Below are 26049 nucleotides of genomic sequence, written 5' to 3'. Positions count from 1 at the left end.
AATGGATACTAAAGTTCATTATATAATTGTATGATTAGATTACTTACATCAAGAAAGCTAACATCAATATGCAGATCAATATCTACATCATCAATGGCTCCATATTCCCTGAAAGTAAAGAATCATATTACTTTTTAACTATCTAAGATACTATTTAGCCCAAGAGTATTTAGAAGAGGAGAGATCTTATTAAGAATAAAATCAGTAATGGATATAAAAGTACACATTTAACTGGGTTAGGCCAACTTTTCCATAGTGAGTGACTTTTTGCTGTACTGAAAGGGATCAACTAATGACCTCTGCAAATAATATTCCAAGCCTTCAATAACACAGATAATCACATTTGAGGAACTGTGTAACTCAAGGGAATTGTACTGGGATACTTTGTAATGGACAACACTGGGTAAATGACAGCTATTTACCGCTAGGTCCCTGGTTCACATTTGGTTTGTAGTGACCAAAAGCCATCAACAACGCATGACTGCAATGCAATGACAGCCTTTGTGAAACAAAATGTTTGAATCATTCCAGTTCTCAATGAACAGGTATCCACTCTGCCACAAACAGCATCACAACTGGTTCACTCCACAGAGACCAAAGATTGGTCAGGAACAGAAACGGAACCATTGTTCACCTTAGATGCTTGGGTTTGTTCTCCAGACAATAGATAAGATTCACCAATGGAAACCGGCACAGACTTTTGTATTAGGCTCCTAGTGATGGAAAGTCCACTCTGTGTTGCATAAAGCACCTACTACCTCCCCAGTCCTGGAAGGCTTACTGGTGCCTAGTCCATCTCAGAAAGTGTGCAGTGCTGGCTGGACAGCTGTGAGAACAGGCTAATTAATTGCATCCCTTTAACAGTTGTCGCTGACAGAGCTTCTTTGGATCCACCAATGGAGGTTAAAACTCTCCTTGCTCGCCAAAGGAAACCACGAATATTATAACCACTTGCCCATGCTTGGGTGAATCTCCCTTGAACATTGCAGGCCAGGTTGATGCAGGGAGGTGCTATTTGTGTCTCCCTGAACCCACAAGAGTGCATCTGGCCTCATGTATCTATACTTCATTTTTTTGCAGGGGTACCATATATACTGCACACCATCTTGAATTAGTGAATTCTATAAAACTCACTGGGAGTTGTACTGTATTGTACAGAGTTGGTCCCTGCAGAACAGAGCTCGGGCACATTAGTCAGACTGAGTGGGAAAGTCTAAGCAGGTGCTATTTGTTCTGGATCTGCTGTGCGTATAAAAGGATACTTCATTTTCCAGAACATCAGGGTAACACTAAATTTCCTTTACAAAAGGAAATTTTTTAAAAAGTTGTATTCTCCATCATGTGCTTTAGTAGTAAGGTGCAACTGTTTGGCTAACTTAGAAAAAATTATAGTCCCTTTAAATGGCAGAGATTTCATTAGGGAAAAAAAACTTAAAAAGAAAAAAAAATCCAAGAAATTGTACTATAAACCTTAGTTCTGATGCATAATGGGCATCATGTTAAAAGCTGACTTCATTAGTAAAAAGAGACAAAAAGAAAATCAATTGGCTACTTTCTGATTATTCAGATCTACTTGCCTGTACCTTTTCCGTTTTCTGTATGCTAGCATGATGGGCAAAGTCTGTTGACTATGACCAAAGTGGATTTCAGACACTGGCTCAGTGTTTTATTTATTTAATTAGTATCTTTCTTTCTTTATTTACTGGGGGTAGAAGAAAGGGATGGTAGAGGAAGAAGAAGAAGTTACTCACCTTGTGCAGTAATGATTATTCTTCGGATGTGTGTCCCTATGGGTGCTACACTATAGGGGTGTCTGCTGCTGATCGGAGAACTTCGGTAGCAGTGTGCAGTGGCATAGGGCCTGCTGGAGGTGCCCATGGGTGGCCGTACCAAGATGGTGGCAGTGCCATCTGGTAATACATTCCTGGACCCTGTTGATATTGGATCCCATATGGAGCTTGGGAAGAGTATTGAGAAACTCCTTCCAGCTCACTGTCCAATCCCTTACTTGACAACAGAAGAGCATGACATGATTGTGGGGAAATACTCCTTGGTCAGCCTTGGCTCAGTGCCATGATCTCAGTTCCAAGGGGCAAAGAGTTAGGTGCTTCCAGCATAGCCAGAACCCCAGACTGATGGAATTCAGCCAGTACCTAGTGCCCCAGCATTGGCAGAGGTGCTAGCGTGGGGACGCAGACCTCACCTGCACCAATCTCTCTGGTGCTTGGTGGGCCGATGCTCCTGACAGTACCAACATCACTGATATCAGCTCACGTACCTAGAGCGTCTTAGGGCATTTTCCCTTATCCCTCTGTACCGAAGATTCAGTGCCCATGCCCAAAGGGTCTGTGGGCCTATCAATGGTATCAGACATCGATGGTCACCATAAGACATGGGTATCAGATGATCTTGGTGCTGAGGATACTGAGCAAGATAGCAATCACTTTCGGTTATCCCTGGGCTCACTTAGGGGACTTCCCACTCTCTTTTTCAACTTATGAGAAGAGTCCCCATACTGTTCCTTCGACTCACTGTCCTTCCATGTCAAAGGTTGAGGGGAAAACTCTCAGCCACCGGAGGGTTGGGGTTGGAGAGCCACTTTCATAAAGATGACTTTCTGGTGATGCTCTCTGTCCTTTCAAGATTTCAGTCAGAGCTGCTGGTGGAGGGAACATTTTTGTTGGATGTGAATGCACTGGAAGTGCTTGTCCGCGACTGGGATCACCTCACTGCAAGTGTGACACTTCTTGAAGCCTGAAGAGCCGGGCCTACCCTCGTCCAGGGAGGTCCCCCCACCGGGTGTTGACATCAGAACAAAGCCTTTTCTTTCTTCTTTTTGATTTGACTTTTTTTTTTTTTTTTAAGGCACGGCCAAATAAGAAGTCAGAAAAAAGCTAAAAGGTTTCTAAAGCTAAAGATTAACAAATGAAAAGTAGAGTTAAGAATCCGCTAATGGACACCTAATGGCCTGTCTCTAGCCAGGGGCAACTGAGAAGGAACTGAGGATGGTTAGCCCGCGCATGCTGGCTAGCCTCGTGGTGCAGCATGAGGAGAGACAGCGCATGTGTGGGCTCAACGCAGACTGCTACCAAAGTTCTCTGATCAGCAGTGCAGGGAGGCAGACACACCTATGGTGGAGCCCCCATAGGGACACTACTTAAAGAAGAAGGTAACAGTCCCAAATGAGTCCTTTATTTAGGGCTCAACAACAAAGCAGTAGCTATATTGACATGGCACCATCACTGAAAAAGTACTGGATGCCCTCTGATGCAGTTTGCAGGAACATGCAAGTGTCTGCAAGGTGCTGTCAGATTCTGCAGCGTTTCTATAGACATTTCATGGAGTCCGCAGTGCACATTTCTAAAGTCTGTGCAAGTTGAGCACACTTTTTTGAGAGTAGTAAAGTGCACAGTGGTAGCAAAGTGCATAATACTAATGAAATGCATACTGGTAGGTTTCTTGATAGAGGATAGGAAAACTGCTTGAACACATGCTGTGTAAACAGACGAATACTTCCATACTGACGCCCAAAATATTCTGCCTACAACTGTTCCATGCGCCATATTTACTTCACGTGTGGGCCAGATAGACCAAGACCCAGGACAACAGTATGGGCCTATTCTGCCCCCATTCATGTCAAGAGCAAACTCCCTTTGACATGAATAATGGCAGAATCTTGCCTTAACTTCCAGTGATCTAAAGAGGAGGTTGAGAGAGAATGGTTACACAGATGATTTCTGTAATATTTTCCTAATTTTATATTCACTTTACTTGTTTATGTTCTGTTACAATTCAGGTGATGGGAGTCTTTTATCTGAACAATGTCTAATGCATTCCCATATATCTGAAGTTTGTCTGTTGGTCACATTTCAGCCATTACCCTTGGCAGCCTAGAGACAAGTTTCAAGGAGACTGAATAGGCAGTTTTTTAGTTTCATTTCAGAAAGGGCTATGGATTGCAGTCTGGATTTTTATGTGCTAAAATGCTAAAAGGCGGAAGAACTAAATCTCTAATGATATAAAAAGACATTCAGGGTCTTTACAAAGGTACCCAAGGGCCTCCCACTTACCTCTGCATTTAGACACCTTTGAAAATCCTCATTCTAAAAGCCAAATACTTCCTCTGTGGTACTAATGTACTGAAGAGGGATGCAAAAACCAAGCCAAAGTTTGGGGTAGGGGAAGAAATCACACGCCTGCTCTGGGAAACCCTAAGAGCTACTTAGGTAAATTCTCATCGGTGGCGGGTATAATAGGCCAGGGGAGGCTAAGCCTCCCTTGGCGCAGCTGCCAGATGCCTGGTCCATGGTAGCCCTGTCTCTTCCCATCCCTGCTCCGTCCCCTCCCTGAGCTCCCCACACTGCCCGCCGCATTGCTCCTTTTGCTCCCTGGGGCACGGGGCTGCCCCAGGTGCCAGTGGGCTGCCCAAGGTTCAGAGCTGCCATGGGTGCCGGCTGGGGTTCAGGGCTTCTCCTGGCACCAGCCTTGATTTGGGGCTGCTCTGGGCACCAGCAGGCTGACTGCGATTCAGGACTGCTCCAGTTGCCAGCCTGGGATTCGAGGCTGCTCTGGGTACTGGGGGCCAGCCGGGGTTCAGGGCTGCTCCAGGTGCCAGTTGGGATTCGAGGCTGCTCTGGGTGTTGCCCAGGGTTCAGGGCTGTGCTGATGGGCCAGCCGATGAGAGTCGGGGAGGGGGCAGGGCCTCAGGTGGAAGGAGTGCGGCGGGGCCTTGGTGGAAGGAGTGGGGCAAGGGGCTAGGCTTCTCTAAAGAGGGGGTGCATGTGGCGCCCATGAAAATTCTAATATAAAAACAACGGTTAAAAACTGTGCTGATTAGAAAAATGAAAAAAGCTAAGACCAAGGTGACCAAAAGAACCCCGCAAAAAACAAAAATCCCTGAGTGTCTGTCTAGTATTTTGGAGGAACTGCTAAAGAATAACTGAACTTTGAAGACTACCTGTAATGTTGTCAAGGTCAGTGTTAGTTTGTGTTATCTGCCACATGCAGTTAGTGCTGGACTCCCCAAGGCGCAGTTTTAACTCATGCACCTGAGCATTTTATAGTGCTTGAACTTTTACATTTAATGTGTGACTGGTTTGCTTGTGCTGGTTCCTCTCTTGTATCCCCCTCACATGTTTTGCCTCCTTTCAGTGACCTTCCCCTAGTACATCAAAACACTGTTGAAAAACATAGGCAACTAGGCGCATGGAATTCAGTGAGACTATTCAAGTGCTAATATTACTCAAGTGAGTGAGCGCTGAAGGACTGGGCCTTAGAGCAAAATCCCAGCATTAAATAAAAATGTAGCCAAAAAATAATCACATAAAGGGTGAGTGAAATAAGAGGAGATAAAAAGGGATTTCCATGCTCTTAAAAACTCTCACACCATTCATCAGGGATTTTAGGGACAAAAAGTACCCTTTCATGCTATCCCCCCAATAAAGCTGTAGGAGCTAGGAAACACCTCTCCTACCGAGAGGCAGGGGCAGGTGATGTCCCATAGTCCTGATGTGGTAGCGCAGCTCTTGAGGATCTTTCAAAGAAACCTTCAGGGGGTTATGTCCCTCAATAAGTACGGTGAAAAGACTCTGAGGGGGTCAGTTCATGTGGCAAATAAACAATGTGTGAAGGGTTTGCCCATCTCTAGCATCCGAAGCTCAGTGATGAGGAGCTGTATACCATGCACAGCAAGTGTCTGCAGAAACTCTTCTTTTTATCTTTAAAGTTCTCCGGTTGATCGACTGTTAGACAGCAGGGAAAGAGGTAACCACTAGAGAGGATGTCTACACAGCAGCTGGGCAGGTGCTTCCCAGCATGGGCAAACAGATACACATAAACTCTACTCAACTGCTAGCGTGCTAAAAATAGCAGTGTGGCCATAGCAGCACGGGCAGTGGCTTGGGCAAGCCTCCCACGTACATACCTAGGAGGGTCAGGAGGGATTGTAAGTGAGTGACTAATGCCACCACAGTCACACTGCTATTTTTCACATGCTAGCTGGAGCAGAGCTGGTGTACTTCAATATACCAACACTGGAAAGTGCCCTTCCAGCAGCTGTGTAGACATGCCTTTAGAAATATTCTCATTCAGGGGGTGCCCTGAAGATCATTGTCAGTTGGATTTGGTGCAGCCAGGGAATTAGAACTAGAGGAGAGGATGAAACTGAATGCCTAATATTGCATTTTGTGGTTGCCAAAGATTTATGGATCTTCTCAACTGCTGAAGAGCACCGGAGGCACCAAAAATTTCCACATGCTAGAACTGCACAGATGCCAATTTCTAATGAATTGAGCCCTAAGAGCTGGCATAGCCCACAACAAAGCAGATTATTCAATAAATTAAATGCATTAACATTTTTAAAAGGTTACATTCATTGTTGTAATGTTAAGTGCCTGAGGGAACATATTATAAAGGTATACAGAGTTTCACACAGTGTAGCAGTTAACAGTCTGGCAACTAAATGATTATCTCATTCATTTCTGAAGTCATGTACAATTGCTTGGATTTTCATTCCTAATGTCCTTTAAATCTAATGAATTTCCATTTAATTTCAAACAGCATATAATGAAGACCTTTTTTCTTTTAGGAATAGCATCCGAGGAATTAAATACATGCCATTAAAATGTACACTTGATAAATTAAATTTGCACGTTATTCAGCAGCACCACACAACTTAACTTTAAACAATACCTCTTTTCTCAGAATAAAATAGCAAACATTTAATGTAAAGGTTAATGGAAATTGTTATATGCTACATAGGTAAAATAATCATTAGAGCCTGGGTAGTTCTTTTTATTTCTTGTTTCCTGTCATATTATGAGGATGATATTTTTTCCATCACTTTACAAACAGATCTGTTAAATCTTGCCTGCTGGTCATAACATATTATTATTAATTATTATTATTATTATTTAAATAATACCTAATGAAAACATTACGGACTACATGACAGAACAAAGATAGTTTAACAAGATTCGTAAGTTCAATTACACTTAGCAGTAATTTGTATCGGAATACAACTGTCCAATCCTGTCTCCAACAAAGTGAAAAGCTACACTCTCATTGACTTTAATGTTTCCCAGATTGTGCCTTAAGAAATTGTTCTGAGCATAGGCAGCTGTATTAGTAAGTTCAACAACAATAAAAGCAGAGCCCAGAATCAACACTGCTAGCTCATAATGTTCATTCACTTTCCTTTAGTTGATATAAATGATCCCCCTAGAAAAATGTAGGTTATGACCCTCTGTGATGAAGAGCCTGCACAGAGGCCTATCTGCGAAGATGCCAGAATATAGCCAACTAGCTCCCATTCCCTTAGAGCATGCTTCTGATTATCAATTTTCTGTCCACAGAACTGACAAGAATTTTCCCCAATAAAATGATGTACCTGAGAGATACTGCACTAGGCCCATAGATCTCTCTCACTGCTGTCAAATCAGCTTCCAGTTGTGGGTGCTTGTGAAGTTCCCCATCATAGTTAACCTGCAGAAAAATGTAATATGGTTGAGTGTTTTTATTTTATTTTATATTTTACTAGTAGCAACATTTTCATAGTATTCTAAGTGCAAATGTGCTGGTGTTTCTCAAGTTGTTTAGTAAATTGGTTTTTTTTTCTTCTATTGTATGTCTCTATGTTCCACTGATAGCATGTTTACCATGGTGCTGTACCAAAACACAAGCTGCTACTAAGGCCATATGAAAAAAGAAAGGGGAAAAAAAAAGGGAAAAAGGAATTTTTGTGAAAAAAAGTGAAGGCTTCACTTTCAATGTTTCCTTTTCTATGAAGATAAAAGCCAGTTTGTTGGTGAGTTTATTTAGCATCTTAAACACATGACCAATTTCATTATTTTCTTGGGGGAAAGCTAATCAGCTGTTCAACAGGAAAGGAGGAAATTGTTTGCAAAATGTGTGTAAAATTGGCAAAATTCATTCCAAGTTCAAATACCTGCAGAGCCACCTCATTGTCCTCCTGCAAATTCCTCCTTAAAACTCTACTTTGGCATGATGCCTACAAAAAACTGAAAATGGTTAGGCCACTGGTGTGCTGAGACCACTGTCTATTATACTAACTCTTGTTTTATGCTTAGATTGTAAATTCTTCAGGGGAAGAGACTGTCTTTTTTGTAGAGTGTTTAGCACAAGGAGGTCTTGGTCCCTGACTCAGGTTCCTAAGTGCTTAAGTAAAACAAAGTAGCCGAAGCAGTAGCAGTAATAGTAATAATAAATACCTCTTATGGAAAAGTCCTACAGAAATTAATAGGGATGAAATCTATGGCACTCTATAGAAACTACTCAAAAAATACAGTGCAAAATCTTGGCCTCATTGAAGTCCTCCTTTCTTCCCAGATTTGCATAACTCTACTTGCTAATATTTTTCCAATCTAAAACCACTTCATTTTAAAACAAAATAAAAGCAGGTAAAAAAGTCACATGAGACAAGGAAAACAATCACCTAGAAAATAATTAATTAGGGATATAATATATAATTTTCAAAAACACCTAAGTGACTTAGAACTCAATGGAACTTAGACTTCTAAATCACTTTGTTATTTTTACCAATAGCTTATAACACCATAAACTGTATAGAGAAAAGTGACATGACCTAAGACAATCTTCCCTCTTTATTATTCCTCTTGAAAATGTGTAAAGAATAATAGTAGGAATTTTATTGTTGCATACCCGCATTGCACCTGAAAGGTAGAAATAGCCAACAGCAGTTTAACATCATAGAACAAAACTGATAGTTTGGTTATACTGTATGAAGTCCAAATAAGTTACATTTGCCTATACTCTAGTCTATGAGGATCTAAAACATATCATTTTCAAGGTATAAGATATTTTCCTGTAGGAAAGAATACTGTAATCCAGTGGTTTCCAAAAGCGGCCCATGGGGTCTTTCAAAGTGGCCCGCTGCTCCCCTCCTGCTGGCTGCAGAAGGGAGCCGCTGCCTAAGGACCCTGGCGGAGAAGGTTGCCACAGGGCTACAAGACCGGTGCAGGCTCCTTGCTGCACCCAAGGGGACGTGAGATCAGTGATCTTCTCCCCCTGGCTGTAGCAGGGAGCACAGCAAAGTGCTCCGCCTGGATCCCTAGGTGCTGGAGTCTCTGCTGGAGCCAGAGGGAGGGGAGCACCGATCTCCCATCCCCCTGGCTGCAGAAGGGAGCCACTGTCTAGGGACCCAGGTGGAGCGCACAGGGCTACAGGGCCAAGGTGAGACAGCCTCCTCGCTGAATTCCTTCCATCTCTCTGCAGTTAGGGGGGTAGAGGGAACTGCTGACGGGGCAGCCAGAACCCACCATGCTTGAGGAGGGGCAGGACTCTAAAAATCAATGCCTTCCGGTTTGTCATCCACCATGACTTAGCTGCCAGGTCATGTACTTCAGTGTGTAGTAACAATCACTCATCCACACTAGTGCTTTGTCTGTGAGTGTGTCATATGCGGTGAGTAATTTGTAGATGTAAAATAGTGAACGTAAAAATGAGCAGAGTAGCATCAAAATGTTTACTTTAAACATGTAGTGATTTGTAGTCTGTAATGGTGTATACATCAATACATGTTTTATGAGTTGATAGACTGGTGGCCCTTCAAGGTTGTAAAAATGGTATTTGTGGCCCTCAAGCCAAAAAGGTTGGGAACCACTGCTGTAATCTATCAATATTTTACAGTTACAGTGAATGCCTATAGATGGTGTGTCCACATTCTGTCCTGTTACACTCGTTTAAATCTGGAATAACTCTATAGAAGTCAATTTCCCCAGATTTGTACTAGCACAAAACTAAATGAGAGCAGAATTTGGCTTTGTCTCGCTGAGAAAGACAAAGAATAAAGCACCAGAGTCCAATTCTTACCTTGAAATATTCATGTAGAATTCCCAGACAACAACTGTTGTTACACAGGCATAACTGATGGCAGTATTGGGCCCTTAATTTGTACATCAATATGCAGTAGGATTTTAATTCTGAGATTCAGTGGTCTCTATCAGGTTTGACATTTCAACTGAATTAAACAGTACTCATCCGACCCCCTTTACAAGTGAAAATTAGTCAGTGATAATTTGACCACATTTGGAATTCATGAAAGAATCTGAAGCACCGTACTTGTCAACATAGCAGCACAAGATTACCAGAGGTACTAAGCACATTTATGAAAGAGAGGGATCTGAGCAAGTGTATTACTGACTTATTCTGGTCAGAAATGGAAGACGGAGCTCTGGAAGGAGTCTTGCTCCTATCCTCTAGGCTGCAGAAGCTAGGGCCCAATAAAGGGAAGGGGCAAAGGATGCTGCTGCTAGGGGACTGGCATTTTGCTGAGTCAGAGAGAATAAGTTGTTAGGAAGAAGGTAAGTAAGTGAGGGTGGCAGGACTCCCACCCTCACACCCTTCCCCATGAAGAAGTAAAAAAACTAGGACCCATCACTCTTTCAGTTGCTGACATAATTGTAAAGTGATCCTGAGTAATTAGATGAAGAAAATAAATAAATAAAAATGCTGACACCATATATATACTCCGGAGTCACTTAAACAACATAAATCTTGACGTGATGTACTGATGATAATGGAGTTCTTCCTTATGAACAGAGAAGGATGATCATCCTGTGAATCACAACATACTTGACATGCCATCTTTTTTCTCCCTATTGTATCAATCATCAGAAAAATCCACCTGGAACAATATGTGGATTGCCTGGCTCCCCAACATAATGCTTCCCAACGTAATTTCTGGTAATCCATGGCTAAGGGCTGGAAAGGGCAGCGAATGCCTGCAGTGTTCCCTTATCGGCAAGGAACAACAACATATTAGGAACACATCATATATGGTATTTCCCAGCCCTGTGATACAACCTTAGCCACATTTATGAACATGCAGAGGTGAATGGCAACTTTGATTAAAGGCAGATTTTTTTTACAGCTGCATCTGTAAATTTATACTGCAAGGGCAGCATGAAAAAGAACCAAAAACAATAGTGTTATTGTTTCAAGAAGTGCTGATTTGCTGTTACGTTCTCCAAATGTACAGAGGGTAGAGATTCAAAGGAAGAGCGCACAAAGACTCTCACAGAAAGCCAGTATAAAGAGATAAAGGTCCCAAAGTAAAAGGTCTGATAAGTTTGCCATATCTGAAAGACTTATGGTTAGATAGTCTCCGCTTTTAATCTGAGACACGATACAGATTTTTTTGGCCCAACATAAAAACAATGGGTAACAGTTTTTAAAAAGAGTTTAAGTGATTTAGGAAGATAACTCCTAAATCCCATTTCAAAGAGGACTGCATCAAAGCACATTAACAAACTGTGTGTCAGCAGTGTCCACACAGACATTTAGTCTGCAGCAAGCTAATGCAGGGTAGATTCACACCCCACCTTGGTGTGAATGAATTGACAAGCCCTCAGTCCCACTGAAAGTCAATAGGACTCAGGCACCTCAGTCATTTAGCTACTTCTAAACTATTTATCCAATTTATCTTTTAGGGAAATTATGTACAGGTGACTGGTAAGGAGATGCAAACCTTTCCATTACGACCAAGACATTTTGAATTTTCTTCACCACTACCCCAAACCCTTTCCTCTTGTCCACTGTCCCTTTTTTCTCACAATCAATTCTTTCATAATTTCAGTTGTTTCCTTTAGAAATGGCAAGATTATCTTTAACTAGCAACTTCTTCTCCAGCTGTATTTCTCATGTTGTTAAATTGGCATTTATCACTTTCTAAACAGTTTGCATATCTACAGCTTACTTTTTTTTTGATAATGCAAAAATTCCAGTCAAAGTATTTGGAATTTTTCACCTTTATTTTTTCACTTCTCTTGATGATCATCTTCCAAAATCCTTTCTTCAAGCACTTAAATCATCAGTCCAGAACTTTGAAGCCTGTCTTGTTTGTGCCTTGCTTCTCTCTCATACATATCCTCTTTCTTCATTCTATTGTCTTCCTGCCTATCTGTGGCGTCATTTAAAATTCTCACTCTTACATTTAAAAAACTTAAACTTGTCCTTTCTGCCATTGAGATAATTGGGTCAACAAATTGACACTAATTGTGAGCTCAATTGTAAAAAGTATGTACAAATTGATAAGATAATACAATAACCTATAATAACAAATAATGATGGAAAAGAGAAGTTGCTTTCAATAATGAAAGTTATAAACAGGTGCAAGAGAACAAGGCAGCGACTATATTAGTCCAAACAAAAAAAAGGCCATGTTTATATAATTCAAGGACTATACTGAAATCATGCTTGGTAAAAACAGAAGATGAGGAACCAGAAATTAAATAACCAAAATTGGTGTGTCGAATATTAGGTGTAGTTGATGGACAAAATAATGAGGGGATGGGCTATTCCGCCAATCAGTCCATATTTGGGTCCTTAAAGATAAAAACGTTGGCAAAAGAATACAGAAGAACAGATGGAGGCTACTGGCACAAGTGTCACCATCATGGCTGCCATCCTCACTATCACCCTGGATCTTCTTTGTCCTAATCCTGAGGACCAAAGAGAAGGACACAGATAATGTTGCCACCTCTATCAGCTCCAGCAAAATCCAAAACACTACTTGGGATGAAATAGGACAGGATTTAACAGCAGCAGCAACAGCAGCTCCAGCTCATCTCAGCTATCTTCTTTCTCTTTTACTCAAGGCCTTTGACCACCTTTGATACCACCTAAGAGATTGTCAAACAAGGGATTTTTTTTCCTTTTAAAACTCTCTCCAGGTAAAGGGAAACAAGAAACGTCATCAGAATGAAAACTTTACTTAATATTTTACATTTAAAATGCTTTAACTGTGTTCCCATCTTCTCTGTATCTTTAATAAAATGTTAAAAGGATTTTGAATGGTGTGTTTGCCATGGTACTAAACAGGCTGAGGTCTCTGTATACCAAACTCCAGCCTTGTTTAACACTGCTTAATGTTGGTCAGAGACTGGGTTATGTTACAACTTTAACCCATTTATTCCATCTAAATTAACATAACACTTGCTTATGGGACTTCTCTATAACTTGCCTTCCTATTTGCTCCCTTCATTCACCTCACAATTCTTCTATTGCCTTTACTCTTCATGCCTTTCTAGCCAAAGCTCTTCAGAACTCACTTTCTCTTTCTGACTCACCCATTTTATATCCCATCTCATAACCTGTCTCTTTTCATCTCCTTAATGCACTTTTAATGATATCTTGTCTTCTCTCTTCCTCTTTTTGCTTATCCAATATTTTGTACTCACTCAGGACAATCACAGTTGTTGATTATTTTGCTTTTGGTGATTACTGTATTTTATTCCTGTCTCTCTCTGTTGTCTTTTCTTGGAGCAAGGGTGCTACATAAATAGAGTGTAATGTAATGTAATGTTACCAATTCAAACACAATCCAGGCAAATATTGACCAAAAATGGTATCTATTTAACAGTTAATTGGTAGCTTATGGAATGAGCTGGTGTTCTGAGTTTGATTCCTGGTGGCTGCATGTCAAAAAACACCCCCATGAACACAGTTTGCATTTATTGACCCCTTGGTTGATGATTTTCTGACATTAAGAGAGAGTTTCCTAGTCAAACACTCCATTGATCTCTTAAAAGAAATAAGTACAAAGGGAACATTTTAATTCCCATTACAGACTGGATATGATCATAAATAACGTTGCTGAGGGAACAAGAAGGAAAGACACAGAAATGCAATTATTTTAAAAAAAAATCAGCATCTCTCTACATAAATTAGACTACAGAGCTCAGAAAGGAGAAAACTTACTGTAGTGTAGATCGTAAGAGTTTTATAACTATCACTTTTACTGTTAAAATGCAGTGCTATTAATTTTACCGGCTGACAACCCCAACACATAACAGTTTACAGCCCTATTTTGCTTCCATTGATGTCAATAGGATTTATACTTTAGAGAGCGAACAGTTATTTCATGGAAGCTACAAAATAGATCCCATTTTCAAAAACATCCACGTTACAATCAGCTGTCTTGTCCCTACAACTGCACAAATTTGAAGGTCAATATAAAACGCAAAATACATCACCTCAACTCATATTATACATCTATAGTAACATGAACCACAGAAGCCTTCAAATGACATTGTTTGCAACTTTAAAATTATTGGGAAAATGTTCTCCCTTACCTGTCCCCCATAATAAAACTCTTCAGAATCATTATCTCCTTCAGAATCTTCTTCAACTGCACTATTGTGCCTCGATTCCTTATTGAAATAGATGAATAAATGTTAGCAAGTGAAACAGGAGAATGACATTTGCTTTTCTTCTTTTTGTAATTATGTATGTAGCAAATAAACACTCCACACACTTTAGAGTCTTCATTAGTAACTTCTAGGCAAGAGGATCGTGGGCCTGATTTGACCAGTAAGTCAATGGCAAAACTCAACTGTGTCCCTATAAGGGCATTAACCTATTGTATTCTGTTAAATCAACTATAATAGACTGTACTGATTTGTGAGCAACACAAACAACACAACATTCATCTTCAAATCACTTTAAAAGAATTAACTTATTAATTTATACTCACAATAGGGACAACTCATAGAAAAAGGTGCTATAATATCAGCATAAGTAAGGCCTTGTCTACAGTAGCACTTATGCCAGCAAAAGTTTTGTAGCCTCATTATGTGGACGGAAGAGAGCTCTCCCGCCGACATAATAAAACCACCTAAACGAGCGGCAGTAGCTATGTTGGTGGGGGAAGAGCGTCTCCTGCCAACAGAGCGCTGTCTACACAAGTCCTTATGCTGCCAACAATTATGTCACTCAGGGAGGTGTTTTTTTCACACCCACCGAGCAACGAATTTTGCTGGATTAAGTGTTAGTGTAGACAAGGCCTTAGAAAGTCAGACTCTAGTCCTTGCTTAATGTCATTCAATTGTTTAAGGACATTATTCCTTGTTTTCCCATAATCTATTTGTCATTCACAACCCTTATGTTATCAGGAGCTTGCATAAAATTGAATACTTGATAAAATCATAAAGCCAAAATTCTCCTGTTTGACCCACGTTATCTATTGCACATTTTGTATTCACGTGACACACAAAACATAGTGACACAAAAATCAGCTGTGTGCATCTAACAGAATTTTCCTTTTCATTTTATAGATTCAGAAAAGTCAGATATATTTTTGACACTAATTTTCATGGCCTCATATTCTAACCTCATCTCCTTAAATTCATCTGTCTGTAAATTCATGCTGTCTGCTGTGTGTATGTATATTGATTGAAAATCATATTTTCATCCAATTTCAAAGCAATTTTAAGCCTTTTTTTTGCTGCTATTGTACTGAAGAAAAGTAAAAGAATTTATTCAGTCTACTTTGCCTAATAATAACCTTAGCTCTAGGGGAAGCATGCTGTAAAATATAAATCAAATAAACACACCGACAACACAAACAAAGAGAAATGAAACTCTTCATTAGTACAGTGATAAATCCATCAGATATATGACATGTTCACATAATGAAGTAAAGACAATGATTGTCTGGCTCACAGAGATGGTTGGTGTTAAAGATTTTCATTATGAGGATTTCTTAAATAAATACCTTACTTGGGCCCTACTTCAATTTAAAACTTTTAAAAAGTTCAATTTCTTTGCCATGAAAATTAAACCTATCTCAAGCTTTTAATCATGAAAATAAATCTAACTGCACCTATAATTTTTAAAAATAAAAATATTTCTTCACCAGAAATGTATTCTATAATACTTTGTAATTTGTGATGTATTTTGGTTCTCTAAGCTTTAAAGATCATTGAATAAAATTCTATGACAGTGCATGTCAAAAATTTCCACTGCAACTTTTTAATCAAATATGGCCCTATCTGCTACAAATACAACCACCACATCAGGAAATCTAGCTGCAACATGGTTGTCCTCTAGCTCAGTATAAAACATGTGACCAATCCAGCAAACCATTACAACCAAATGTAAACTACATTCAGGAACTTATCCGTATTCAAGTGAGCATTTAACATTAAGCATGTAGTTAAGCATTTTCTTGAATCAGGGCCATGGAGTGCTTAAGCCTTTTGATTACAGTGGCAGTAAGTGTGGTAAGAAGCCCTATGCTTGGTAGTAAGGGTTTGTCAGACTGCATATCTTGGTGCCAATTTTTACTGTTGAGTCACCTTAATGCTGTTTCTTAACTAGGTTAAGTCCTTGATCAGACCTAGTTAAGAAACCAAGTATAAACCACACACTGGAATCATGGGACCTGATATTCCAAAAAACACCTATTGTTCACACTGTCATGAACAGGGTCAGTGACTTCAAGGGGACTATCAGTGCTCACATTAGTAAACACTAAGCTAGGCAGTGAATGTCTGGAATATCTGGTCCTGCGCATAAAACCAGATTGGGAAACAATTGCTTTGTGAACAGCTTCTCTGGCACAGTTGTATTTCCAGGGCAGAAAGGGTATATGTTATGGAGAAGATTCAGTGCTCCTAGATTGATAACAGTTTGCACATCTTGTAACAGACTTCTTGCAAAACTATAGATTGTTTGTGTACATCTGGAGTGAAATCCTGACCCCTTTGATGTCAATGGCAAGAGTCCCATTGTCTTCAGTGGAGCCAGAATTTCACCCTGGTGTTTATTTTAACAAATTAAATGCAAAAGAAATATTAGGTTATGTTTTGTAGTTTGTCACTCTACCTTCCAATGAAGATATGTACAAGGACTACATTAATAAAGCAATACCATACCTCTCCATTTTCCCTCTGTAATTTTGATTTTATGGATAAGCAACAGTTAACATCACTGTTTTTTCTTAATTCTAAAAAATAAAATAAAATAAAATAAAAAAGGAAAATAGTTAATAGCCATGAAAAATCTAAAATCATTTTATTTATGTAATTAAAAAACAGAACTGAAATAACTAATTTATTATTATTATTTGCATTGCTGTATCACCTAGATGTCTCAGGCATGGATGAGGATTCCACTATGCTAGGTGTTGTACAAACACAAAAGAAAAAAAAAGATGGTCCCTGCCCGAAAGAGCTTACAGTCTAGCAATATAAAAACAAGAAGCCAAGATGCCTCAGGAATCCATGATGATTCTAGAATACAGAATGCTGCATAAATAGACTTTTCCCCCCTCACATTTTATTCATTTGTAAACTAGATGTAAGCTATATCCACACTTATGGTGGTGTGTACAGTACAGGCACTACGCGTGTAGCTACTTGCTGCAGTGAAAGGGAGACTGTGTCCACATCTGATACTGCAGTGAGTGGTTGCATGCCACAGTGAAAGGCTCTGGTCAGCATGCAGGTAGCAGGAAAAGGCTCCAGCAGAGGGGAGGCAGCAGGACACAAGAAGAACCATTTAGATGCCCTGGGAGGCATTGCTTGGGAGTGTAGAGAGCCAAGTAGGGTATATACACCCTGGAGGTTTAGGTGTGTAGGGTGCTCTATTCTAGTTGCCCAAGCCATGCCTCACTGTTTACACTGCTTTTTATACCCGTGTTAGCTGGGCGTGCAGTGTCTATACTCTACATCTCCATAATTGGGTGCCATGTTAAATTTCTTCTCTGCTGGAATGTTACAAGATGACAAATGAGCTATTGATTTTAATTGGATTTTACCTAAGAATAAAAGAAATTGGCAAAATAATGTCATTTCATTTTTTTTATGGGAACAAAGGTTTGTATTGTTTTCAAGTTTAATAGAAAATTTCACACTTGATTTAAAAAATACTATAACATGGGTATCTTTGCAGGAAAACTGTGTCTTAAAAGTCTGATTAGGATTTCATAGCTGTTTTGCTTCTGTGTAACTCCACTGACTTCAGTAGAGTTACTCCTGATTTACATCAGTTTAAGTGAGATCAGAGACTAAGTGCCTAAAATATTCGCTTTCTAGCACTTTGTACCAGTTTTCTGTTCCTGCACCCAGAGTATATTTTTCAGGCTAATTCTGTTACATCAAAAAACTATGTTAAAATAACATTATTAAGGTTGCAAAGTCGAGGGCTCAAAAGTTAGGAAATAACAGAATGAAACTTGCCTGCGTAATCTCCACTGTACCCCCTGCCTCCCAGTCCCCTATCCCCACATTCCTGTTTCCTTCCCTGGCTTCCAGTCCCAGTCTCCTTGTTCAGGCAGTCCCAGTTCCCTTTCCCAGCCAATCCCCTAGCGCCCTGTCTCAGCCTCCAACCCTACCTCTTAGTTCAAGTCTCCTCCCACCCCAACTTCCATTCCCAGTTTTCTTCTCTCCTCCTGGCAGTTTCCAGTCACAGTCTCTCCCTACGCCTAGGCTCTCAATCTACTCCTCCTGCCAGTCCAGCTCTTGTCCTCTCTGCAGTCCAATTTGAGAGCTTACTCCTCCACACAGTCTGGGTGCTGCAGGGGAGTCACTAAGGCCTGGTCTACACTGGCGACGTAGGTTGACGTAAAGTCACTTACATCGACCTAAGTATACTCATGTCTACACTGGCACCACTGTTAATTCGAATTAAGTCACCTTGAAAATCGACTTAATAAGACCACCTCTGCAAGTGGTGTAGCGCCAAAATCTAATTTGTTAATTCGATTTAGTGTCAGTGTAGACACAATTTCACTTAAATCGAATTTATTGGCCTCTGGGAGGTATCCCACAATGCCCCGTTTTGACCTCTCTGGACAGTCGCGCTGTGCTGCTCTGTGGTCACACTACCAGGAAATGTCCCCTCCCCTCAAGCCCTGGGAAGATTTGAATTTTTATTTCCTGTGCTGCCAGCATGGAGAGAGCTTTGTCACTGTTCCCCGCATGGCTACTGCAAAGCCCAAATGCACTCCAGCATGGATTCGACCAGAGGTCTTAGATCTCATCGGGCTGTGGGGCGAGGAGTCCGTTTTGGCTCAGCTCAGAGCCAGCAAAAGGAATCTGGACATTTATGGGAAGATATTCCAGGGTATGCTGGAGAAGGGAGGGACATGCACAAGAGGGATGCTCAGCAGTGCCGTGTGAAGATCAAGGAGCTGTGTCAGTCGTATCAGAAAGCCAGGGAAGCTAACAGCTGTTCTGGCTCCGTGCCCAAAACATGCCGCTTCTATGATGAGGTGCACACAATTCTCGGTGGCGATCCCACCTCGGTGCCGCCCCGCAGAATCGATACCTCCGCTAGGTCACAGTCCATGGACAATGATGAGGACTCCATGGACGAAGAGGAGGCTGAGGAGAACAGGGTGCATGAGAGAGTGCTGGTCGCTCTCCCTGAAAGTCAGGTCATATTCCTGACCCCAGAGCAGTCCAGCAGCACACAGGACAGCACTAATGATCCCAGGGAAGGCACATCTGGTGAGGTTTGTTTTCTTCTTAGCAGTTCTGTCCTTTTACATTGAGTGGGGGGGGGGGGCACAAAGGGGATTTCAGGCGTTTCAGTGACTGTACTGGAGGGTTACCCAGGGAACAGTTTATTTATGTGATGAGAAATGCTACGTTTATCATCAGTTGATATCTCACAGAAACTTTCATGTATGTAATCTGTTATCCTTCGCAAAAGTTTTCAGGGGAGGGCTGTCTTGTTCCTCCCTCCACGGTAGGATACTTTGCTGCAATCAAGCGAGCCTGCATCATAGCGGAACCCCGCTGGTACTCCGCTGCATCCAGCAAATCTTTGTTTTAAGCAGAGACTCTCCCCGCCTCTCTCCCTCCCCCACAACGCTCTCTGCAAGGGTTTAAAATACCAGCAGAGACTCCCCCCACCACCACCACCACGCTGTCCTCAGATCTTCTCTGTAATGGCACAGCGAGCAGACAGACCCTTCTGGGACATCAGAAATGGAATGAGGCTCTGTGTTTGCCCTGTGCACTGCATGGGGATTATTGTCTACATTATTGCAGTTGTATCATTTTCTTCACTATGCTAACAGTGGCTACCTTGTTATTTTTTTTTTCATTCTGTAGACACCTTGGCCTTGGCCTCACCCTCAAGAAATGCTGCAGAAAGACTATCGCAGATTAGAAAGAGGAAAAAAAAACAAAAACCAAGAGATGACATGTTTTGCAAGCTCATGAATGCCTCAGCGGCTGCAGAGACAGAGCAAAGAGCGTGGTGACTGACCTTGTCCCAGAATATGGACATGGACAAGGAGACTTGCAGAGAAATGATGGAGCATGATTGCAGTACCACGCAGGAGGCTTGTGGAGCTTCAGGAGGAGTGGAGGAAGGACAAAGTCACACTGCAGCCCCTCCATAATGCTCCTCGACTAAGGGCTTTGATGCCCACCCTCTCCTCCTCCCCCAGCCGGTCTCTGAGGAGGCTGGCCAGGCTGCAGTACGTGCTCGCCTCCACCCCGGTGGAGGCGAGCAGAAAGCAGCGGCGGCCACACTGACAGCTGGCCAGCAAGATACCACCCTACCCCTTGAGACCGTGAATGAACACTCTCCCTCTTCCCCCATGACTTGAATGTTCATAAATAAAGTTAAGCATCATTTCAACATGTTTCTTTATTAAATCATATCTTGTTCTGGAGGGATTTGGCGGGTACAGATATCGATGGGGGGCAGGGTTCACCAAAGGCAAACAACAGACAGGAACAGAAATCAGTCCTGCATCTCATTGCAGAACTTGGTTTTCAAAGCTTCCCTAATGCAAAGTGCTCCATGGTTAGCTCTCAGTGTAGTGCTGGCATCTGGCTGCTCATAACTGGTGGCCAGTCTTTCTGCCTCCATAGCCCAACCCTGGGGGAACCTCCCACCATTCGCTTCACGCACATTATGAAGAACACAGCACGCAGATATCACAGAAGGGAGGTTCTTCTCAGTCATGTCCAGCCTAGTGAGGAGACTCCTCCATCTACCCTTTAAATGCCCAAAGGCACATTCTACAACCATTCCGCAACTGCTTAACCTCTTATTAAAACACTCCTTGTCACTGTCAAGGGAACAATGGGTAAGCAAGATCACTATGGGCATTTCCACACCCCCGATGTGAATTTTTTGGTCTGGGAAAAAAGTGCTCGCCTGCATATTAGAGAACAGCCCCGAATTATGAAATACACGCATCATGCACCTTTCCAGACCACCCCACACAGATGTCGGTGAAACGACCCCTGTGATCCACAAGCCCCTGAAGGACCATGGAAAAGTACCCTTTGCAGTTTATGTACTCGGTTGCTAGGTGTGCTGGCGCTAAGATAGGGATGTGTGTCCCATCAGTGGCCACCCAGCTGTTTGGGACCCCCATGATGGCAAACCCCTCCACTATGTCCTACACATTTCCCAAAGTCACTATCCTTCATAGTCCGTTGATGGTCCTGCATACATGAATCACTGCGATGCCCCCTGTAGATTTACTGACTCCGAATTGATTCTCAACCAAGCGGTAACAGTCGGGGGTTGCCAGCTTCCACAGAGCGATGGCAACTCTCTTCTCCACTGTCAGAGCTTATCTCAAGCGAATGTTCATGTGCTTCAGGGATGGGGCCAGCTTCAAGCCGAGTTCCAGGAAAGTTGCCTTTTGCATACGAAAGTTTTGCAGCCACTGATCATCATCCCACAGCTGCATAATGATGTGGTCCCACCAGTCTGTGCTTGTTTCCCTGCACCAGAACCGGCGCTCCATGGAATGCAGATGATTCGTTACAGCCTGCAGCAATCGGGAATTGTTCTGCTCGATGGCTTGTAGCAGGGCAGCCTCAGTGGCATCGCTGTTGTGTGTGCTTCGGTTTCTTGCTCTACTTTGAAAATACTCAATGATAAGCCACGATGTATTTGTAACGCTCACAATAATAGTGCAGAGTTGAGCTGGCTCCATGTCTCTGCAGCAATGGCGAGCGTGGGGAGTAAATAAACGACACGAAAATACTTTTCCTGTTTGTTTGGGGAGGAAGAAAGGAGGGGGAAGCAGCATTGCATCATGGGACGATGACACTTGTCCCAACGGCCACCGCAGCTAGTTGCACTGTGGGATAGCTACCCACAATGCACTGCTTTGCTATTCGAATTAAGAGTGCTCAGTGTAAACACAGGAGACCTGCGCAAACAGTGTAGTGTATACACGCTGCTGCAACTTCTAAAAATCGGCTCCTGAAAGTCAACTTAAAGTATGTCGACTTCACTTGGCAGTGTAGACATGGCCTGAGAACACAGGAGAGAGACTTTCCCTACTCTCAGTTCATATGCCCAGACCCAACCCCAGCACAGCTTGCAGCAACTCAGAGCTGCAATTGCAGGGAAAGTCAGCCCCAGGCTGCAGCATTGTCAGTGTGGACAGACTCTTTGGGGAATTTAGCAGCTGAGCATGTGTGAACCGTGATTTTCCAAAGGCTTATAACTTAGCCAAATATGGGCAGATTTTCATGTGGTTGGCAAAAGGTACATCCCTGAGACTGCCCTGGCAAATTTCAAGTCTCTGCTCCAAACATGAGGTTGCTAGAGCTTTTCAAAGATAGGGCTGCTTGAATTTTTTAACATGGTCAAAACAATGTGTTCTTCCCTAGCTTTGTTCTTGAAAATGACTAAACCACTTTTGCTGAAAATTTTAAAATAATTATCAGCCTGAGATAAATACCCAACATAGAATTTTCATCCCAAATGGTTAAAGTTTAGCAAAGTAATAAGCAAATGAAAATGAGGTTTATAAAGGGAAGTGTTGGGCAACCTTAATAATAGGCAAGTATGTCCCATTGCTTTAGCACAGATTGCAAGCCATGCAATGAGTGGAAACACATTTTGCCTGTACAATTAAACTGATCCCCAAAATAAATATTTTAGTTGCTTTTATTTCCAAAAGGTATGACTATACCAAACAATGAGCTTGTGAGAAAACTGCAAGCTGCACAGCTCCCTGAATTGGCATATTGTCCTTTATTACGGGTAGTATCCTGCTATCCCCCTCACAACTTTAACTTGAAAAAGCATTTGTGACTCTTAATGTTACCTGTTGCGATTCTATGGAAAATTACTGGGATTGGCTCTGTTGTAACTAACACATCTTCATCATTATCTGAACTGGAAACATATGTGTTATCTATAAAAGAAAAACAGTTCTTAGGATAATTGGTACATAATAGGGGCCTGATCCATTGACACCATCCATGCACCCTCCCAGGCTGCCCCATCAGTGACATAAAGGGACCACTTCCTATCTGGGGGTGTGCAGTTTACTTTCCAATGTGCTCTGAAGTTCCTAAATATGCAAACCATGTAAGGGTAGGAGAAAGCAAGATTAACTTCCCTTGGGCCTGATCTTGCAATGGGCTCTAGGCAGGATGGACCCCCTGTGCCAAGCAGAGTCCCACTGAAGGCAATGCATCAGCCCAGGTATCCACTCATGGCAGGATTGGATCTTTCTCCATAAATACGTTACTGGTGACAAGGCCAACTGGGTTCTCAGAACAGCATGTATTAGTTAACACAACATACATAGGTCTCTGGCACAATAGGCGGTAACATTTCTATGATCTACATCAGCCAATGTGTATCGCTATGGACATTTATTCACTGGAAAAATACTTATTAATGTCTCCCAGAGGAGTCATGCAGGTATACTGTATCGATTCATATTAACAGAAATTTAGTATACTGATTGACACTATATCCATCTCTTTTGGAGCATAACTATCTTAATATTGTGTTACAATTATGAGGAAATGGTTTAAAAAATCATGCTCAGTGCCTTTAATACTTCTACTAAAAATATCAGTGATACTTTCAGGACGTCAGCAATGTATAAACAATGTGGAGACACCATTACTATTTAAGATCGTTTTAGTTTCACTTGCAATTATGAAACTTTCCAATAGCTGCCAGGATGGAAAGTTGCTGCATCATATTGGTTCAGGGACTAATGACTTAACGCTCAGCTGTTTCCAATCACTTAGAGGTTTGTAAAGTAATTCATTCATTTTTAGGTTATGATTTCAACACTGATCTTATGAGTGCCATAGTGGTGATTTGACATAGGTAACAGCAATGTATGAAACTGATGTACCCGTAATTCCTTGAGCTGTTCCTATAATATGTACAAATTTACCTGCTGAGGATTCCCCTTCAGTCTAATTAATGCCCCAACATCTAGGGAAATAATCTGTGCTGGGATATTAACTATACTATAAGTCTGCTTGGTGATCACTGTCTATTCTGGCTCTGTATGGGCACATGAGTTCTCTCCTACCTATAAATTAGCAAGATTAGGCCTGAGTCACTTGTTTAGGAGTTTTCTGAAAGGTGGAATACACATTAAAATGAGAAATATTACAAAAACAGCATACAGGTTCTTGTCATTTATAGTAGTTTTGACCTTTAAGACATATTATGGATTTGATCCTGAAAGGTGCAGCTCTGACGAAACAAAGCACCTAGGCACATGCTTAAGATTAAGAACACGAGTAGCATCACTGACTTCAAGCACATGTTTAAGTGCTTTGTTGGATCAGAGCCAGAATGCTTAGCACTTTACTGGATCAAGCTATATATTTCATACCAAACAGGAGTTAGGCTGTTTTTAGCTTCTCATCATCGACAGCTTTAGGCATGGTAAGCATCACGACCCCTTTCTTGCTAAACTCGTGAATCAGGTTTTCTCACCCTGGCCTGGCTGACAAATGAAGGCTGAAAAGGAGAAATGACTGTGAAAACAATCTAACTAATGGAAAATGATTGGCAAAAAGAAGCTCCTAGAACAACACATTAATGCAATTTCAAATATCTTCAAGAACTGAACCTCTGAATATTGCTCTAACAGTGATATTTGCTTCATGCACAGGAATGTTGCACTATACCTGGATAATCCTCCGAGACATGTACTGAATAGGATACGCTGAAAGAAGAAAAAAGGAAGAAACAAACAATAGGGTTAATAACAATAACAGCATAAGAACTTTTTCTATTCCTGTATTATCTGTGTTTATTTATAGATTTCTGACAGCTTCCCAGACTGGAGGTAACAGCTACTTAGACAGCTTTTGAAGTGCTTAGCTCAAAAAATGTAATGCCCCATTTCCAAAGTTTACTTCTGCTAAACCAGCTTAGGTCTAAATCAAACTGTCTTAAAAATATCATGATTCCATTACAAAGTGTTCTCTTTACAGTAATATTTCACTGCCTCCATTGAGCCTACTATATTTTATTTTTTTAAATGCATACATATGTCCCAATCACAGAATTAATTCCATGTGGGCATAACACTGACTTCCGCAGGATTGTATAGGTGTAGAGGTCTGCCCACTGGTAGCTAAATGCTGACCAGCCCCGTGGACTTTATTTTTTTAAGAAGGTTAATTTACAAAAATTAATTTTTGTAGCATACTAAAAGCTTTCCACTGTATAATTTATGTACTTTTCAGAATTCATATAGATAATATGTGTCTACCCGCATATCTAAATAATACATTCTGGTGTATGTGTAGCGCAACAGCCATGGACACAAAAGTGTAAAACTGATGAGAAAAAATATACTGCTGGGCCTCCATAGGTAAAACTCCCATTGGAATCAAGAGGGGATTCTGTGTGCCTAGTGCTTTCAGGATCAAATCCCTGGATTAAAAATATCCTTCGGCCAGATTCTGCAAACAACTACAACCAAGTGCAGATCCTGATCCAAAAGCCTATTGAAATCAATGGGAGCCTTGCAGCTATGATTTATTCCTAGTGGAGAGTGGGAGAGAAGACGGAAGATAGATAAGTGCATAAACCATGAAAAAGGAAAAAATACTTGGAAACATTGGAGTTATGAAAAAGGAAATCAAGGTTAGAAAAAAAATGTTTTGTGCTCCTAGGGGTGCAGAAGAGGGATTCCTAGATAAAATCTTCAGAAAATTCTGAAGTCTCCTCCATTAGAGACTATGAGGAGCAAATCTAACTGCCAGACTAAAATTAAATGATAAAATCCTGGAAAGTGAGCTGTCACACTAGAAGAAGCAATTTAAAAGAGACAAATGTGTTCACAAGATTAAAAATAAATAGATGCTTGAAAAAGTAAGGAATGTTTATTTGGAATAAACAAAAATCTGCATCGTTTATTAGAAACACTGTCAACTTAATTTAAAGCCTAACATTTAGTAGAAATGTCTGTTTTCTATAGATTTCTTGGGTTTTCTTAGTTCTGATGTTGCAAAATAAACAGAAATT

The 26049-nt window shown here is 41.2% G+C and overlaps 1 protein-coding gene across 2 annotated transcripts in view; it reads right to left on the bottom strand.

Moving 5' to 3' along the window:
- PARP8 (poly(ADP-ribose) polymerase family member 8) overlaps positions 1–26049 on the bottom strand; it is a 144012-nt gene that overhangs the window by 47991 nt on the left and 69972 nt on the right. For both annotated transcript variants that reach the window (XM_067545677.1, XM_067545678.1), the window contains exons 3-8: positions 24702–24739; positions 22859–22948; positions 16695–16765; positions 14112–14189; positions 7388–7482; positions 48–108 (exon numbers count right to left, since the gene is read on the bottom strand). In XM_067545677.1, the coding sequence (XP_067401778.1) occupies positions 48–108; positions 7388–7482; positions 14112–14189; positions 16695–16765; positions 22859–22948; positions 24702–24739 (433 nt within the window). The remainder of the gene's footprint in view (positions 1–47; positions 109–7387; positions 7483–14111; positions 14190–16694; positions 16766–22858; positions 22949–24701; positions 24740–26049) is intronic.

This window comes from Emydura macquarii, unplaced genomic scaffold, assembly GCF_026122565.2.
Source record: "Emydura macquarii macquarii isolate MOO-44397 ecotype Brisbane River unplaced genomic scaffold, CSIRO-AGI_Emac_v2 contig_1045, whole genome shotgun sequence".
Classification (NCBI taxonomy): Eukaryota; Metazoa; Chordata; order Testudines; family Chelidae; genus Emydura; species Emydura macquarii.
Note: the sequence above shows the minus strand (reverse complement) of the source record. Positions and strands in the feature narration are given on the sequence as shown.